We start from the raw sequence: 17500 nt of genomic DNA on the forward strand, positions 1-17500 counted from the left end.
GAGGTCGACGTCACCGGTCTTCTAGCCATCGCCGATTCACCTTTCTTTTTCCATTTGTTTTGTCTTGTCTTCCCACACACCTGGTTTTTTTATTTTTTTATTTATTTTTTTTTATTTCACCTTTATTTAACCAGGTAGGCTAGTTGAGAACAAGTTCTCATTTGCAACTGCGACCTGGCCAAGATAAGGCATAGCAGTGTGAACAGACAACACAGAGTTACACATGGAGTAAACAATTAACAAGTCAATAACACAGTAGAAAAAAGGGGAGTCTATATATACATTGTGTGCAAAAGGCATGAGAAGGTAGGCAAATAATTACAATTATGCAGATTAACACTGGAGTGATAAATGATCAGATGGTTATGTAAAGGTAGAGATATTGGTGTGCAAAAGAGCAGAAAAATAAATAAATAAAAACAGTATGGGGATGAGGTAGGTGAAAATGGGTGGGCTATTTACCAATAGACTATGTACAGCTGCAGCGATCGGTTAGCTGCTCAGATAGCAGATGTTTGAAGTTGGTGAGGGAGATAAAAGTCTCCAACTTCAGCGATTTTTGCAATTCGTTCCAATCACAGGCAGCAGAGAACTGGAACGAAAGGCGGCCAAATGAGGTGTTGGCTTTAGGGATGATCAGTGAGATACACCTGCTGGAGCGCGTGCTACGGATGGGTGTTGCCATCGTAACCAGTGAACTGAGATAAGGCGGAGCTTTACCTAGCATGGACTTGTAGATGAGCTGGAGCCAGTGGGTCTGGCGACGAATATGTAGCGAGGGCCAGCCGATTAGAGCATACAAGTCGCAGTGGTGGGTGGTATAAGGTGCTTTAGTGACAAAACGGATGGCACTGTGATAAACTGCATCCAGTTTGCTGAGTAGAGTGTTGGAAGCAATTTTGTAGATGACATCGCCGAAGTCGAGGATCGGTAGGATAGTCAGTTTTACTAGGGTAAGTTTGGCGGCGTGAGTGAAGGAGGCTTTGTTGCGGAATAGAAAGCCGACTCTTGATTTGATTTTCGATTGGAGATGTTTGATATGGGTCTGGAAGGAGAGTTTAGAGTCTAGCCAGACACCTAGGTACTTATAGATGTCCACATATTCAAGGTCGGAACCATCCAGGGTGGTGATGCTGGTCAGGCGTGCGGGTGCAGGCAGCGAACGGTTGAAAAGCATGCATTTGGTTTTACTAGCGTTTAAGAGCAGTTGGAGGCCACGGAAGGAGTGCTGTATGGCATTGAAGCTCGTTTGGAGGTTAGATAGCACAGTGTCCAAGGACGGGCCGGAAGTATATAGAATGGTGTCGTCTGCGTAGAGGTGGATCAGGGAATCGCCCGCAGCATGAGAAACATCATTGATATATACAGAGAAAAGAGTCGGCCCGAGAATTGAACCCTGTGGCACCCCCATAGAGACTGCCAGAGGACCGGACAGCATGCCCTCCGATTTGACACACTGAACTCTGTCTGCAAAGTAATTGGTGAACCAGGCAAGGCAGTCATCCGAAAAACCGAGGCTACTGAGTCTGCCAATAAGAATACGGTGATTGACAGAGTCGAAAGCCTTGGCAAGGTCTATGAAGACGGCTGCACAGTACTGTCTTTTATCGATGGCGGTTATGATATCGTTTAGTACCTTGAGCGTGGCTGAGGTACACCCGTGACCAGCTCGGAAACCAGATTGCACAGCGGAGAAGGTACGGTGGGATTCAAGATGGTCAGTGATCTGTTTGTTGACTTGGCTTTCGAAGACCTTAGATAGGCAGGGCAGGATGGATATTGGTCTGTAACAGTTTGGGTCCAGGGTGTCGCCCCCTTTGAAGAGGGGGATGACTGCGGCAGCTTTCCAATCCTTGGGGATCTCAGACGATATGAAAGAGAGGTTGAACAGGCTGGTAATAGGGGTTGCGACAATGGCGGCGGATAGTTTCAGGAATAGAGGGTCCAGATTGTCAAGCCCAGCTGATTTGTACGGGTCCAGGTTTTGCAGCTCTTTCAGAACATCTGCTATCTGGATTTGGGTAAAGGAGAACCTGGAGAGGCTTGGGCGAGTAGCTGCGGGGGGGGGGGAGCTGTTGGACGAGGTTGGAGTAGCCAGGCGGAAGGCATGGCCAGCCGTTGAGAAATGCTTGTTGAAGTTTTCGATAATCATGGATTTATCGGTGGTGACCGTGTTACCTAGCCTCAGTGCAGTGGGCAGCTGGGAGGAGGTGCTCTTGTTCTCCATGGACTTCACAGTGTCCCAGAACTTTTTGGAGTTGGAGCTACAGGATGCAAACTTCTGCCTGAAGAAGTTGGCTTTAGCTTTCCTGACTGACTGTGTGTATTGGTTCCTGACTTCCCTGAACAGTTGCATATCGCGGGGACTGTTCGATGTTAGTGCAGTCCGCCACAGGATGTTTTTGTGCTGGTCGAGGGCAGTCAGGTCTGGAGTGAACCAGGGGCTATATCTGTTCTTAGTTCTGCATTTTTTGAACGGAGCATGCTTATCTAAAATGGTGAGGAAGTTACTTTTAAAGAAAGACCAGGCATCCTCAACTGACGGGATGAGGTCAATGTCCTTCCAGGATACCCGGGCCAGGTCGATTAGAAAGGCCTGCTCACAGAAGTGTTTTAGGGAGCGTTTGACAGTGATGAGGGGTGGTCGTTTGACTGCGGCTCCGTAGCGGATACAGGCAATGAGGCAGTGATCGCTGAGATCCTGGTTGAAGACAGCGGAGGTGTATTTGGAGGGCCAGTTGGTCAGGATGACGTCAATGAGGGTGCCCTTGTTTACAGAGTTAGGGTTGTACCTGGTGGGTTCCTTGATGATTTGAGTGAGATTGAGGGCATCTAGCTTAGATTGTAGGACTGCCGGGGTGTTAAGCATATCCCAGTTTAGGTCACCTAACAGAACAAACTCTGAAGCTAGATGGGGGGCGATCAATTCACAAATGGTGTCCAGGGCACAGCTGGGAGCTGAGGGGGGTCGGTAGCAGGCGGCAACAGTGAGAGACTTATTTCTGGAGAGAGTAATTTTCAAAATTAGTAGTTCGAACTGTTTGGGTATGGACCTGGAAAGTATGACATTACTTTGCAGGCTCTCTCTGCAGTAGACTGCAACTCCTCCTCCTTTGGCAGTTCTATCTTGACGGAAGATGTTATAGTTGGGTATGGAAATCTCCGAATTTTTGGTGGCCTTCCTGAGCCAGGATTCAGACACGGCAAGGACATCAGGGTTAGCAGAGTGTGCTAGAGCAGTGAGTAAGACAAACTTAGGGAGGAGGCTTCTGATGTTGACATGCATGAAACCAAGGCTTTTTCGATCACAGAAGTCAACAAATGAGGGTGCCTGGGGACATGCAGGGCCTGGGTTTACCTCCACATCACCCGCGGAACAGAGAAGGAGTAGTATGAGGGTGCGGCTGAAGGCTATCAAAACTGGTCGCCTAGGGCGTTGGGGACAGAGAATAAGAGGAGCAGGTTTCTGGGCATGGTAGAATATATTCAGGGCATAATGCGCAAACAGGGGTATGGTGGGGTGCGGGTACAGCGGAGGTAAGCCCAGGCACTGGGTGATGATGAGAGAGGTTGTATCTCTGGACATGCTGGTTGTAATGGGTGAGGTCACCGCATGTGTGGGGGGTGGGACAAAGGAGGTAACAGGGGTATAAAGAGTGGAACTAGGGGCTCCATTGTAAACTAAAACAATGATAACTAACCTGCACAACAGTATACAAGGCATATTGACATTTGAGAGAGACATACAGCAAGGCATACAGTAATCACAGGTGTTGAATTGGGAGAGCTAGCTAAAACAGTAGGTGAGACAACAGCTAATCAGCTAGCACAACAACAGCAGGTAGAATGGCGATTGATTAGGCAGAGGGTCGGATTAACTACACACAGAGCCTAAGTGCGGCTGGGGCCGACAGATAAAACATAAACAAGCAGAATGGATTACCGTGATTAATGGACAGTCCAGCATGCATCAGCTATGTAGCCAAGTGATCAGTGTCCAAGGGGCAGCGGTGGATGGGGCAGGGAAGCTGGACTGGCGAGTGTTATCCAGGTTAAAAAACTAACAATGACCAAATAGCTTGTAGCCAGTTAGCTGGTTAGCTTCTGGAGGTTCTTGAGTGTGTTCTAAAAATGTAAAGATAATAGCGGTTCCGTATCACATTGGGTGAGGCAGGTTACCGGAAGGTATAAACAAATTAAAAATCGAAAAGGGATAGAAAGTAAATATGGGTTCAGTGAGTGTTTGGGACGCGGCGATTCAGACGGTTAGCAGGCCTGTGCTAACAAGCTAACAGTTAGTAGACGGTGCTAAACACGGTAGCAGTTAGCGGACCGGGCTAAACAAGCTAGCAGTTAGCAGGCCGAATTTGCAAGCAAGGAGATAGCAAGGGCTAGAGAGTTAGCCTTTGGGGACGTCGCGATGGGGGTATCTGTTTATTCCTCTTCATGCAGTGACATCGATGGACCGGTCGTGGGTCTGGATATTGTAGCCCAGGAGCTCAAAATGTTCCGTTTGCGATGGGAATCCGGGGATGAAAAATAAAATAAAATAATAAATAGGTCCGTTATGCTCTGGTTAGAGTCGCGTTGTTCGAACTGGCGAGAGCTTTCCGAGCTAAAGGTTAGCTAAAGGTTAGCTGATGACCGGTTAGCTGAAGACCGCTAGCAATGTTTTGCTGAAGCTGGTAGTTCGTTGGCTAGCTTCAGTTGAGGGGTTCCAGGTCCGAAGTAAATATAAATACTTTAGGAAAAATAGCTACGTTGGGTGAGGCGGGTTGCAGGAGAGTATTTAGAAGAAGTTGAGGTTCAGCAAAAAGTTTTAAAGATATGTGAAGAAAAAAACGAAAACAAACGATATATACAAGGGACACTACACGACAATACGTCCTACTGCTACGCCATCTTGGACCGTCAGTCCATAATTCCATCATTACATGTTGTGCATTTAACAACGCCCAATTTTTCAGTTTTTGATTTGTTTAAAAAGTTTGAAATATCCAATAAATGTCGTTCCACTTCATGATTGTGTCCCACTTGTTGTTGATTCTTCACAAAAAAAGTTTTATATCTTTATGTTTGAAGCCTGAAATGTGGCAAAAGGTCGCAAAGTTCAAGGGGGCCGAATACTTTCGCAAGGCACTGTACCACGCTGCACATTGGTCTGATCCTTGCTACTCCTCCTCTGAAGAAGAGGAAGTCCGTTACACATTATGATTATAATTAAACTCTTTATGACATTACATATCTCAAAAGGCCTTTTTTTGAGGCCTAGCTTTAACCCAATACAGTGGTCTGAAACTCATGGTTTACAGGCCACATCAGACCTGCAAGTAGGCTAGCAAAATTCCCAGATAAAAAAGAACAAATTCTGGTTTAAGAATTTCCTGCTTATTCCCTCCTGTTTCCAGGAATTATCCAACTGGAAAACATGGGAATGTTCCCAGAATTTTGCAAAACATCCCTGCAAGTCACATTATGCTGGCTTGCAATGTGATTTGTAATTACTATTGGAATCCAGACGGAGTTTGAATATCCGTTTTTGTCCACTGGCAACTTCATTCATAATGACAGGTGGCTTTTTGATTCTCAGCATTTAATTACATTAACTTATTGGATTTGTTATTTATCTTTGTGTAGAATCAATCAATGAATGTGCATGCAAAAAACACACACATATATATATCTAATAGGGAAATATGATGATAATAATTATGGTACAAATTTGTCTTTTTAGTCATTAGTTCCTGCATCAGAACTGCATCATTGTACCTTATGGTGGGTATTAAATTAAGGGTATCGAGGGTACATAGAATATGTTCGTACCCTGGGGAACAGAAATGTACCATCCAGTCACCATTGTACCCCTTTTTTTCTCAGTGTTCCAAAATAAATGTACACATACATGTTATTCAATCGTCGGAGTAGAGAAACACGCGGGTCAAAATTCCGGGTCAAAATTCTGGGTCAAAATTCTGGGTCAAAATCCTACAAAGAACCAGTTACAACGAAGAACATTTCCATGTGAGGTATAATAACAACCCAGTGGTCATCTCCCAGAACAAACAACCAGCTACAGCACTAGAAAAGGCAAGGTACACTGGGAAATATGCAAATTAGGCTTTTACACCATACAGTGTTAAAACAACCCACCCCAAAAACAAGTTATTGTAATGCTACAGGTGTTAATTTCCAAACACTGAGAAAGTGTATCAGCAAAGTGTTACAAGTGTGGACCTGTGTAGCTATTGAAACAGTGTTCAATTTATTAACACTCTTAGTGTTTAAAAAAATAAATAAATAATTACATTTATTTAACTAGGCAAGTCAGATAAGAACAAGGTCTTATTTTCAATGAAGGCCTAGTAACAGTGGGTTAAAACTTCTTTGGGATCGGTGTCCCTTCCACGGGACGGTTGAGCTAACGTAGGCTAATGTGACTTTAATGTGGATAAAGTGACATGTCTAACAGAACACAGAGGGTGTTATTTAATGGCTCTGCAAAGTTACTGTGCAATGTGTAACGTCTGGTAAATATATCTGATACATCTTCATCTTCTAGGAATTGTGTCCAGATCCTTACGAAATGAGGCCGTGCATCATCATGCTGAAACATGAGGTGATGGTGTCGTGGAAAATTACATAATTAGTTTTGCTATCCTGTGTTTTACTGCTTAAAGAAAATGATCTTGTTATATGCTTGTGTTCTTTCTAAACTGATACAAACTTGTCTTTGTGTGACTTTGATTGGGCGTATAGATCTGTTTAGACATCCCGTGTGTTTACTATCTACAGGAAGTCAGCTGTGTGGAACTTTGCCGGGAAGGAGCACACTATAGTGGGAACTGTGACAAAACGCAGTTATACGGTTGAGCCCTCGTGCTATCGACCTCAGGCTTAATCTTAATCTGCACAGACAAACCAGTCACCTTTTACATTAATTTTTCTCCCCTGTTTCCACACATCTGCTGAACTGCCATGTAGACAAAATAGGTTGTACTTTTTCTATAAGAGGAGAGAGACAACTCTGTTCGTTGGGCTTTTTCTATAAGAGGAGAGAGACAACTCTGTTCGTTGGGCTTTTTCTATAAGAGGAGAGAGACAACTCTGTTCATTGGGCTTTTTCTATAAGAGGAGAGAGACAACTCTGTTCGTTGGGCTTTTTCTATAAGAGGAGAGAGACAACTCTGTTCGTTGGGCTTTTTCTATAAGAGGAGAGAGACAACTCTGTTCGTTGGGCTTTTTCTATAAGAGGAGAGAGACAACTCTGTTCGTTGGGCTTTTTCTATAAGAGGAGAGAGACAACTCTGTTCATTGGGCTTTTTCTATAAGAGGAGAGAGACAACTCTGTTCGTTGGGCTTTTTCTATAAGAGGAGAGAGACAACTCTGTTCATTGGGCTTTTTCTATAAGAGGAGAGAGACAACTCTGTTCGTTGGGCTTTTTCTATAAGAGGAGAGAGACAACTCTGTTCGTTGGGCTTTTTCTATAAGAGGAGAGAGACAACTCTGTTCATTGGGCTTTTTCTGTAAGAGGAGAGAGACAACAATCTTATAAAACGTTGTTGTTTTGAAGAATCTGCAGTCTCTCTTCCCTTCCTATAGATAATGGCGATGGTTGCCACGACAATGGGCCTCAGGATTCTGTTCACACTGTCTCTGTGCATTAAAATTCTCCATTGATAAAAATGCAATTGTGTTCGTTGTCGGTAGCTTATAGCTGCCCATACCATAACCCCACCGCCACCATGGGGCACTCTGTTCACAACGTTGACGTCACCAAACCGCTCGCCAACAAGACGCCATGCACGTGGTCTGTGGTTGTGAGGCCAGTAGGACATAGAGAAATTAACATTAAATTCTCGGCTAACAGCTCTGGTGGACATTTCTGCAGTCAGCATGCCAATTGCACGCTCTCTCAAAACTTGAGACATCTGTGGCCATTGTGTTCTGTGACAAAACTGCACATTTTAAAGTGGCCTTTTATTGTCCCCATCACAAGGTGCATATGTGTAATGACAATGTTGTTTAATCAGCTGCTTGATATGCCACACCTGTAAAGTAGATTGATTATGTTGGCAAAAGAGAAATGCTCACTATTAGGGATGTAAACACATTTTTGCACAACATTGTTGAGAAATAAGCTTTTTGTGCGTATTGGCACATTTCTGGGATCTTTTATTTCAGCTTATGAAACATGACAGGACCAAACACTTTATATGTTGCGTTTATATATTTTTTCTTAGTGTACTTGCACTTAGAAAGAACGGTTCCAAAAGGGATCTTAAGGCTGTCCCCATAGGAGAACCCTTTTGGGTTCCATGTAGAATCCCTTTGTGGAAAGGAACCCAAAATAGTTATATCTGAAACCTAAAGGACTCTACATAGAACCAAAAGGACTCTACATAGAACCAAAAGGACTTTACATAGAACCAAATGGACTCTACATAGAACCAAATGGACTTTACACAGAACCAAAAGGACTTTACATAGAACCAAATGGACTTTACATAGAACCAAAATAACTTTACATAGAACCAAAAGGACTTTACATAGAACCAAAAGGACTTTACATAGAACCAAATGGACTCTACATAGAACCAAAAGGACTCTACATAGAACCAAATGGACTCTACATAGAACCAAAAGGACTCTACATAGAACCAAAAGGGGTTCTCCCATGGGGACAGCTGATGAACCGTTTTAGGTTCAAGCTAGCACCTTTTTTTTTGTAAGAGAGTAACACGAGGCAATCATGGGCAGCTGAATAGTGTATTGTGGGTAATGTTGGGGGGGGGGGGTTACCCTCGAGGTCGGGTGTGGGGCTACACCAACGCCATGATTACTGTGTATATATGTGATAACCTTTGTATGGTTGCAATGCGCAATGATGGAAAAGTACTGGGTAAATGGAGATGTACTGATTTAGTTCTCAGGCGGAGAACTGCCTGCACCTGCTGATAGACACCCAGCCTCAAGGCCGAGATTAGTAGAGCTGAGAAACCACAGTCTAGACCTGTTTCTCTCATCTTAGATACTTTGTATCTAATCCAATGCAACAATGCTAAGATATGATGAAACGGTAGGTTGTCTACACCCACTAGTATAAAGAGTGTAGTCTCCTGTTTGACCCCACAGATCTTTACTATAGAGTACTGAGGTATTGTGGATGTGAATCTCTGTCTGCATTTTATTACTAAAGAGTTTTATACCAAGGTTTCCTGTGTCATCTATCTGGATGTCACGACCTGACCGTAGATTGCTTGTATGTTTCTATTTTTAGTTTGGTCAGGGTGTGATTTTGGTGGGTATTCTATGTTGTAGGTCTAGGTTTTATTTTTCTATGTGTTTGGCCTGGTATGGTTCTCAATCAGAGGCAGCTGTCTATCGTTGTCTCTGCTTGAGAGCCATACTTAGGCAGCCTGTTTTCCCACTATGGGTTGTGTGTGATTATTTTCTGTTTAGTGTTTTGTTGCACCTTGCAGAACTGTTCGTTTGTCGGTTTGTTGTTTTTGTTCCAGTATTCATCTTTATTAAAAGGTATTATGAATATAAACCACGCTGCACTTTGGTCCTCTTCTCCTTCTCCCGACGACAATCGGTACACTGGAAGACTGATTGTTAAAGGAAACTCCCCCCCCCCGCACAACATTTGGCGAGCTCGCCAGGAGTGAGTGACCACTGCGTCTGGATGATCTTCATCCCACTGTGCAGCGCATCTAATTATAAAGTTAACTCCTGTTAAACCAAAAGTCTGAAATGAGAAAAAGCACTGTGTGGTTGATGACTGATTCCAGTATGTAAGTGGCCCCTCACTCATTGGGGTTCATGATTACAGGAACAGTCGATACCTAAATGTACGTACAAGCTCGTAATAGGATGTACATGCGATAAATTACCCAGCATCCCAGTTGTAATAGTTAGAAATTCCTGAGTTTCTAATGGAACCTTGTGTGAGGAACTTGGTTATAGATTAGGATGAACCAAGTCAGTACTGAGGTACTGGGGGACAAGTGATTGTCAGTGTTTTATGCGCATGGTGACCTTACCTGAGGCTAGATACTGGTTTTATGTACGGTGTTCTTACCTGAGGGAAGACACTGGTTTCATGTACGGTGTTCTTACCTGAGGGAAGACACTGGTTTCATGTACGGTGTTCTTACCTGAGGGAAGACACTGGTTTTATGTACGGTGTTCTTACCTGAGGGAAGACACTGGTTTCATGTACGGTGTTCTTACCTGAGGGAAGACACTGGTTTCATGTACGGTGTTCTTACCTGAGGGATGACACTGGTTTTATGTACGGTGTCCTTACCTGAGGGATGACACTGGTTTCATGTACGGTGTTCTTACCTGAGGGAAGACACTGGTTTCATGTACGGTGTTCTTACCTGAGGGAAGACACTGGTTTTATGTACGGTGTTCTTACCTGAGGCTAGGTACTGGTTTTGTTTCGATACATGTATAATTGATTTGGTGTGGGACAGTTGTTGTATGAGTTGAGTTTATTTGATAACAGTGGATATATTCTAGTCAACATCAAGAATTTCTATCTACTGAAATAAATCTAGACAGGTACAGACAACAAGTCTTTAATACTAGTACAATAAGATATACATTGTGGTGTCTGGAGGATTAGGGATTTTCACAATGCTTGTGGAAGTCCTATTCGTAATAGAACTATGGTTTTAGATCTCTTGGAGGCTATGATGCTGCCCTCTGCTTTGGCTATTGTGAAGGCTGCTGCTCACACTTGGGTGGGGGGGGGGGTGGGGGGGTATGGGTAACGCCATGGCAGAAGAGGCTGCTAAATTGGCTGCCTCAAAGTGTCACAGCCACTCCATGTTCTTCTCTGCTACTGTTGGGAAAGACACTGACGATTTGGCATCTAAACAGGCTTTTGATGTTGGTTCTCATTAGGCATGGCAACAGCGGGGTTGTAAACCTGACCCCGTTTCTAAAATGTAGAGACAAACTCTGTCTGGCAGACCGTGTCTGCCAACTTGTCTTACCGCCTCTGTTTGCCAAGTGGCCCATTTGTCAAAGGGGGGATATGATAGAAGCAATTTTCTTTGGTTTTGTTCAAATTTGACTCGGCATGTGAAACAATGAATAATCTTGCACACCCAATTTTTCAGTTTTTGATTTGTTAAAAAAGTTTGAAATATCCAATAAATGTCGTTCCACTTCATGATTGTGTCCCACTTGTTGTTGATTATTCACAAAAAAATACAGTTTTATATCTTTATGTTTGAAGCCTGAAATGTGGCAAAAGGTCGCAAAGTTCAAGGGGGCCGAATACTTTCACAAGGCACTGTACATAACATAGACTGCCCACCCCAACTCACGCCCTGACCATACTGAATAAAGACATAACATAGACTGCCCACCCCAACTCACGCCCTGACCATACTGAATAAAGACATAACACAGACTGCCCACCCCAACTCACGCCCTGACCATACTGAATAAATACATAACATAGACTGCCCACCCCAACTCACGCCCTGACCATACTGAATAAAGACATAACATAGACTGCCCACCCCAACTTACGCCCTGACCATACTGAATAAAGACATAACATAGACTGCCCACCCCAACTCACGCCCTGACCATACTGAATAAATACATAACATAGACTGCCCACCCCAACACACGCCCTGACCATACTGAATAAAGACATAACATAGACTGCCCAACCCAACTCACGCCCTGACCATACTGAATAAAGACATAACATAGACTGCCCACCCCAACTCACGCCCTGACCATACTGAATAAATACATAACATAGACTGCCCACCCCAACTCACGCCCTGACCATACTGAATAAAGACATAACATAGACTGCCCACCCCAACTCACGCCCTGACCATACTGAATAAAGACATAACATAGACTGCCCACCCCAACTCACGCCCTGACCATACTGAATAAAGACATAACATAGGCTGCCCACCCCAACTCACGCCCTGACCATACTGAATAAATACATAACATAGACTGCCCACCCCAACTCACGCCCTGACCATACTGAATAAAGACATAACATAGACTGCCCACCCCAACTCACGCCCTGACCATACTGAATAAATACATAACATAGACTGCCCACCCCAACTCACGCCCTGACCATACTGAATAAATACATAACATAGACTGCCCACCCCAACTCACGCCCTGACCATACTGAATAAAGACATAACATAGACTGCCCACCCCAACTCACGCCCTGACCATACTGAATAAAGACATAACATAGACTGCCCACCCCAACTCACGCCCTGACCATACTGAATAAAGACATAACATAGACTGCCCACCCCAACTCACGCCCTGACCATACTGAATAAATACATAACATAGACTGCCCACCCCAACTCACGCCCTGACCATACTGAATAAAGACATGACATAGACTGCCCACCCCAACTCACGCCCTGACCATACTGAATAAAGACATAACATAGACTGCCCACCCCAACTCACGCCCAGACCATAATGAATAAATACATAACATAGACTGCCCACCCCAACTCACGCCCTGACCATACTGAATAAAGACATAACATAGACTGCCCACCCCAACTCACGCCCTGACCATACTGAATAAATACATAACATAGACTGCCCACCCCAACTCACGCCCTGACCATACTGAATAAAGACATAACATAGACTGCCCACCCCAACTCACGCCCAGACCATAATGAATAAATACATAACATAGACTGCCCACCCCAACTCACGCCCTGACCATACTGAATAAAGACATAACATAGACTGCCCACCCCAACTCACGCCCTGACCATACTGAATAAATACATAACATAGACTGCCCACCCCAACTCACGCCCTGACCATACTGAATAAAGACATAACATAGACTGCCCATAAAAAACTATCGGCCTATATCGAATCTTCCATTCCTCTCAAAATTTTTAGAAAAGGCTGTTGTGCAGCAACTCACTGCCTTCCTGAAGACAAACAATGTTTACAAAATGCTTCAGTCTGGTTTTAGACCCCATCATAGGACTGAGACTGCACTTGTGAAGGTGGTAAATTACCTTTTAATGGCATCAGACCGAGGCTCTGCATCTGTTCTCGTGCTCCTAGACCTTAGTGCTGCTTTTGATACCATCGATCACCACATTCTTTTGGAGAGATTGGAAACCCAAATTGGTCTACATGGACAAGTTCTGGCCTGGTTTAGATCTTATCTGTCAGAAAGATATCAGTTTGTCTCTGTGAATGGTTTGTCCACTGACAAATCAACTGTAAATTTCGGTGTTCCTCAAGGTTCCGTTTTAGGACCACTATTGTTTTCACTATATATTTTACCTCTTGGGGATGTCATTCGAAAACATAATGTTAACTTTCACTGCTATGCGGATGACACACAGCTGTACATTTCAATGAAACATGGCGAAGCCCCAAAATTGCCCTCGCTAGAAGCCTGTGTTTAAGACATAAGGAAGTGGATGGCTGCAAACTTTCTACTTTTAAACTCGGACAAAACAGAGATGCTAGTTCTAGGTCCCAAGAAACAAAGAGATCTTCTGTTGAATCTGACAATTAATCTTAATGGTTGTATTGTCGTCTCAAATAAAACTGTGAAGGACCTCGGCGTTACTCTGGACCCTGATCTCTCTTTTGAAGAACATATCAAGACCATTTCAAGGACAGCTTTTTTCCATCTACGTAACATTGCAAAAATCAGAAACTTTCTATCCAAAAATGATGCAGAAAAATTAATCCATGCTTTTGTCACTTCTAGGTTAGACTACTGCAATGCTCTACTTTCCGGCTACCCGGATAAAGCACTAAGTAAACTTCAGTTAGTGCTAAACACAGCTGATAGAATCCTGACTAGAACCAAAAAATCTGATCATATTACTCCAGTGCCTCTCTACACTGGCTTCCTGTCAAAGCAAGGGCTCATTTCAAGGTTTTACTGCTAACCTACAAAGCATTACATGGGCTTGCTCCTACCTATCTCTCTGATTTGGTCCTGCCGTACATACCTACACGTACGCTACGGTCACAAGACGCAGGCCTCCTAATTGTCCCTAGAATTTCTAAGCAAACAGCTGGAGGCAGGGCTTTCTCCTATAGAGCTCCATTTTTATGGAATGGTCTGCCTACCCATGTTAGAGACGCAAACTCGGTCTCAACCTTTAAGTCTTTACTGAAGACTCATCTCTTCAGTGTGTCATATGATTGAGTGTAGTCTGGCCCAGGAGTGTGAAGGTGAACGGAAAGGCTCTGGAGCAACGAACCGCCCTTGCTGTCTCTGCCTGGCCGGTTCCCCTCCTTCCACGGGGATTCTCTGCCTCTAACCCTATTACAGGGGCTGAGTCACTGGCTTACTGGGGCTCTCTCATACCGTCCCTGGGAGGGGTGCGTCACCTGAGTGGGTTGAGCCCCTGTGCACAAAGCGAGGTCCATTCAGAAATGGTTTGTCGAGATTGGTGTGGAAGAACTTGACAGAGCCCTGACCTCAACCCCATCAAACACCTTTGTAATGAATTAGATCAACGACTGCGAGCCAGGCCTAATCGCCCAACATCAGTGGAGCGCAACCTTCAATCTTCTGTTCTTCTACTTGTCAACCAGCTCTTATATATCTATATCTATTCCCGTCTATACCCAATCTATACCTACTGTAACTATCACTCACCCAGGCCACTGACGGTGTATTCTGTGTCCTCAGGCTGGACCTGGATGGAGGGCTGTTCTGGTTGGACCTCCTCATGGTAACCCTGGACGACCACGGAGCCTGGAGATGGCTGCCATCGAACCAAGATGGAGGTGCAGTTGAGAGGCTCCAGTTGCTGCAGCAGTTATATAATTATATTCAAGTCCTCCTAACATGTCAATAACCACTATTATTACACACACAGTCCAATAACCACTATTATTACACACACAGTCCAATAACCACTATTATTACACACACAGTCCAATATCTAGTACAATTAAACACACAGTCCAATATCTAGTACAATTAAACACACAGTCCAATAACCACTATTATTACACACACAGTCCAATAACCACTATTATTACACACACAGTCCAATATCTAGTACTGTTAAATACACAGTCCAATAACCACTATTATTACACACACAGTCCAATATCTAGTACTGTTAAATACACAGTCCAATAACCACTATTATTACACACACAGTCCAATATCTAGTACTGTTAAATACACAGTCCAATATCTAGTACTGTTAAATACACAGTCCAATATCTAGCACTGTTAAATACACAGTCCAATATCTAGTACTGTTAAATACACAGTCCAATATCTAGTACTGTTAAACACACAGTCCAATATCTAGTACTGTTAAACACACAGTCCAATATCTAGTACAATTAAACACACAGTCCAATATCTAGTACAATTAAACACACAGTCCAATATCTAGTACAATTAAATACACAGTCCAATATCTAGTACTATTAAACACACAGTCCAATATATATATCTCCTTTTTCTTCTCCTCTCACATTCCCTCCTCTCTTCATCCGCTCTGGACTCTCTCCATAATCAACATCTAATCTAGTTCCTCTAGCATCTCTCCCATCTGCTTATTTAACTCCAAACTGCTTTCTTGTCAGTACATTAACTGTCTCGCCATCTCTCTATCCATCTCCTCTCTCCTCCATCTCTCTATCCATCTCCTCTCTCCTCCATCTCTCTATCCATCTCTTCTCTGTCCCCTCCCTCTATCCATCTCCTCTCTTCTCCATCCCTCTATCCATCTCTTCTCTCCTCCATCCCTCTATCCTCCTCTCCCCTCCATCCCTCTATCCTCCTCTCCTCCATCCCTCTATCCTCCTCTCGCCTCCATCCCTCTATCCTCGTCTCCCCTCCATCCTTCTATCCTCCTCTCCCCTCCATCCCTCTATCCACCTCCTCTCTCCTCCATCCCTCTATCCTTCTCTCTCCTCCATCCCTCTATCCACCCCCTCCATCCCTCTATCCACCCCTCCTCCTCCATATCTCTATCCATCTCCTCTCTTCTATTTCTCTCTTTCCACCTCCTCTCTCCTCCATCTCTCTATCCATCTCCTCTCTCCTCCATCCCTCCATCCACCCCTCCATCCCTCTATCCACCCCCTCCATCCCTCTATCCACCCCCTACATCCCTCTATCCTCCTCGCTCCTCCATCCCTCTATCCTCCTCTCTCCTCCATCCCTCTATCCTCCTCCATCCCTCTCTCCTCCTCTCTCCTCCATCCCTCTATCCTCCTCTCTCCTCCATCCCTCTATCCACCTCCTCTCTCCTCCATCTCTCTATCCTCCTCTCTCCTCCATCCCTCTATCCTCCTCTCCCCTCCATCCCTCTATCCTCCTCTCTCCTCTATCCCTCTATCCTCCCCTCTCCCCCATCCCTCTATCCTCCTCTCTCCTCCATCCCTCTATCCTCCTCTTTCCTCCATCCCTCTATCCACCTCCTCTCTCCTCCATCCCTCTATCCTCCTCTCTCCTCAATCCCTCTATCCTCCTCTCCCCTCCATCCCTCTATCCTCCTCTCTCATCCATCCCTCTATCCTCCTCTCTCCTCCATCCCTCTATCCCCCCTCTCCTCCATCCCTCTTTCCTCCTCTCTCCTCCATCCCTCTATCCCCCCCTCTCCTCCATCCCTCTATCCTCCCCTCTCCTCCATCCCTCTATCCTCCTCTCCCCTCCATCCCTCTATCCTCCTCTCCCCTCCATCCCTCTATCCTCCTCTCTCCTCCATCCCTCTATCCTCCCCTCTCCTCCATCCCTCTATCCTCCTCTCTCCTCCATCCCTCTATCCTCCTCTCTCCTCCATCCCTCTATCCACCTCCTCTCTCCTCCATCCCTCTATCCTCCTCTCTCCTCCATCCCTCTATCCTCCTCTCCCCTCCATCCCTCTATCCTCCTCTCTCCTCCATCCCTCTATCCTCCTCTCTCCTCCATCCCTCTATCCCCCCTCTTCCTCCATCCCTCTATCCTCCTCTCTCCTCCATCCCTCTATCCCCCTTCTCCTCCATCCCTCTATCCTCCCCTCTCCTCCATCCCTCTATCCTCCTCTCCCCTCCATCCCTCTATCCTCCTCTCCCCTCCATCCCTCTATCCTCCTCTCCCCTCCATCCCTCTATCCTCCTCTCCCCTCCATCCCTCTATCCTCCTCTCCCCTCCATCCCTCTATCCTCCTCTCTCCTCCATCCCTCTATCCTCTTCTCCCCTCCATCCCTCTATCCACCTCCTCTCTCCTCCATCCCTATATTCTCCTCTCTCCACCATCCCTCTATCCTCCCCTCTCCTCCACACCTCTATCCTCCTCTCTCCTCCATCCCTCTATCCTCCTCTCTCCTCCATCCCTCTATCCACCTCCTTTCTCCTCCATCCCTCTATCCACCTCCTCTCTCCTAAATCCCTATATCCTCCTCTCTCCTCCATCCCTCTATCCTCGTCTCTCCTCCATCCCTCTATCCTCCTCTCTCCTCCATCCCTCTATC

The 17500-nt window shown here is 45.1% G+C and overlaps 1 protein-coding gene across 1 annotated transcript in view; it reads left to right on the forward strand.

Moving 5' to 3' along the window:
- LOC139403170 (uncharacterized) overlaps nucleotides 1–17500 on the forward strand; it is an 80963-nt gene that overhangs the window by 48081 nt on the left and 15382 nt on the right. Inside the window, exon 2 of the mRNA XM_071146875.1 lies at nucleotides 14712–14754. Within this exon, the coding sequence (XP_071002976.1) occupies nucleotides 14712–14754 (43 nt within the window). The remainder of the gene's footprint in view (nucleotides 1–14711; nucleotides 14755–17500) is intronic.

This window comes from Oncorhynchus clarkii, unplaced genomic scaffold (genome assembly GCF_045791955.1).
Source record: "Oncorhynchus clarkii lewisi isolate Uvic-CL-2024 unplaced genomic scaffold, UVic_Ocla_1.0 unplaced_contig_9054_pilon_pilon, whole genome shotgun sequence".
NCBI lineage: Eukaryota > Metazoa > Chordata > Actinopteri > Salmoniformes > Salmonidae > Oncorhynchus > Oncorhynchus clarkii.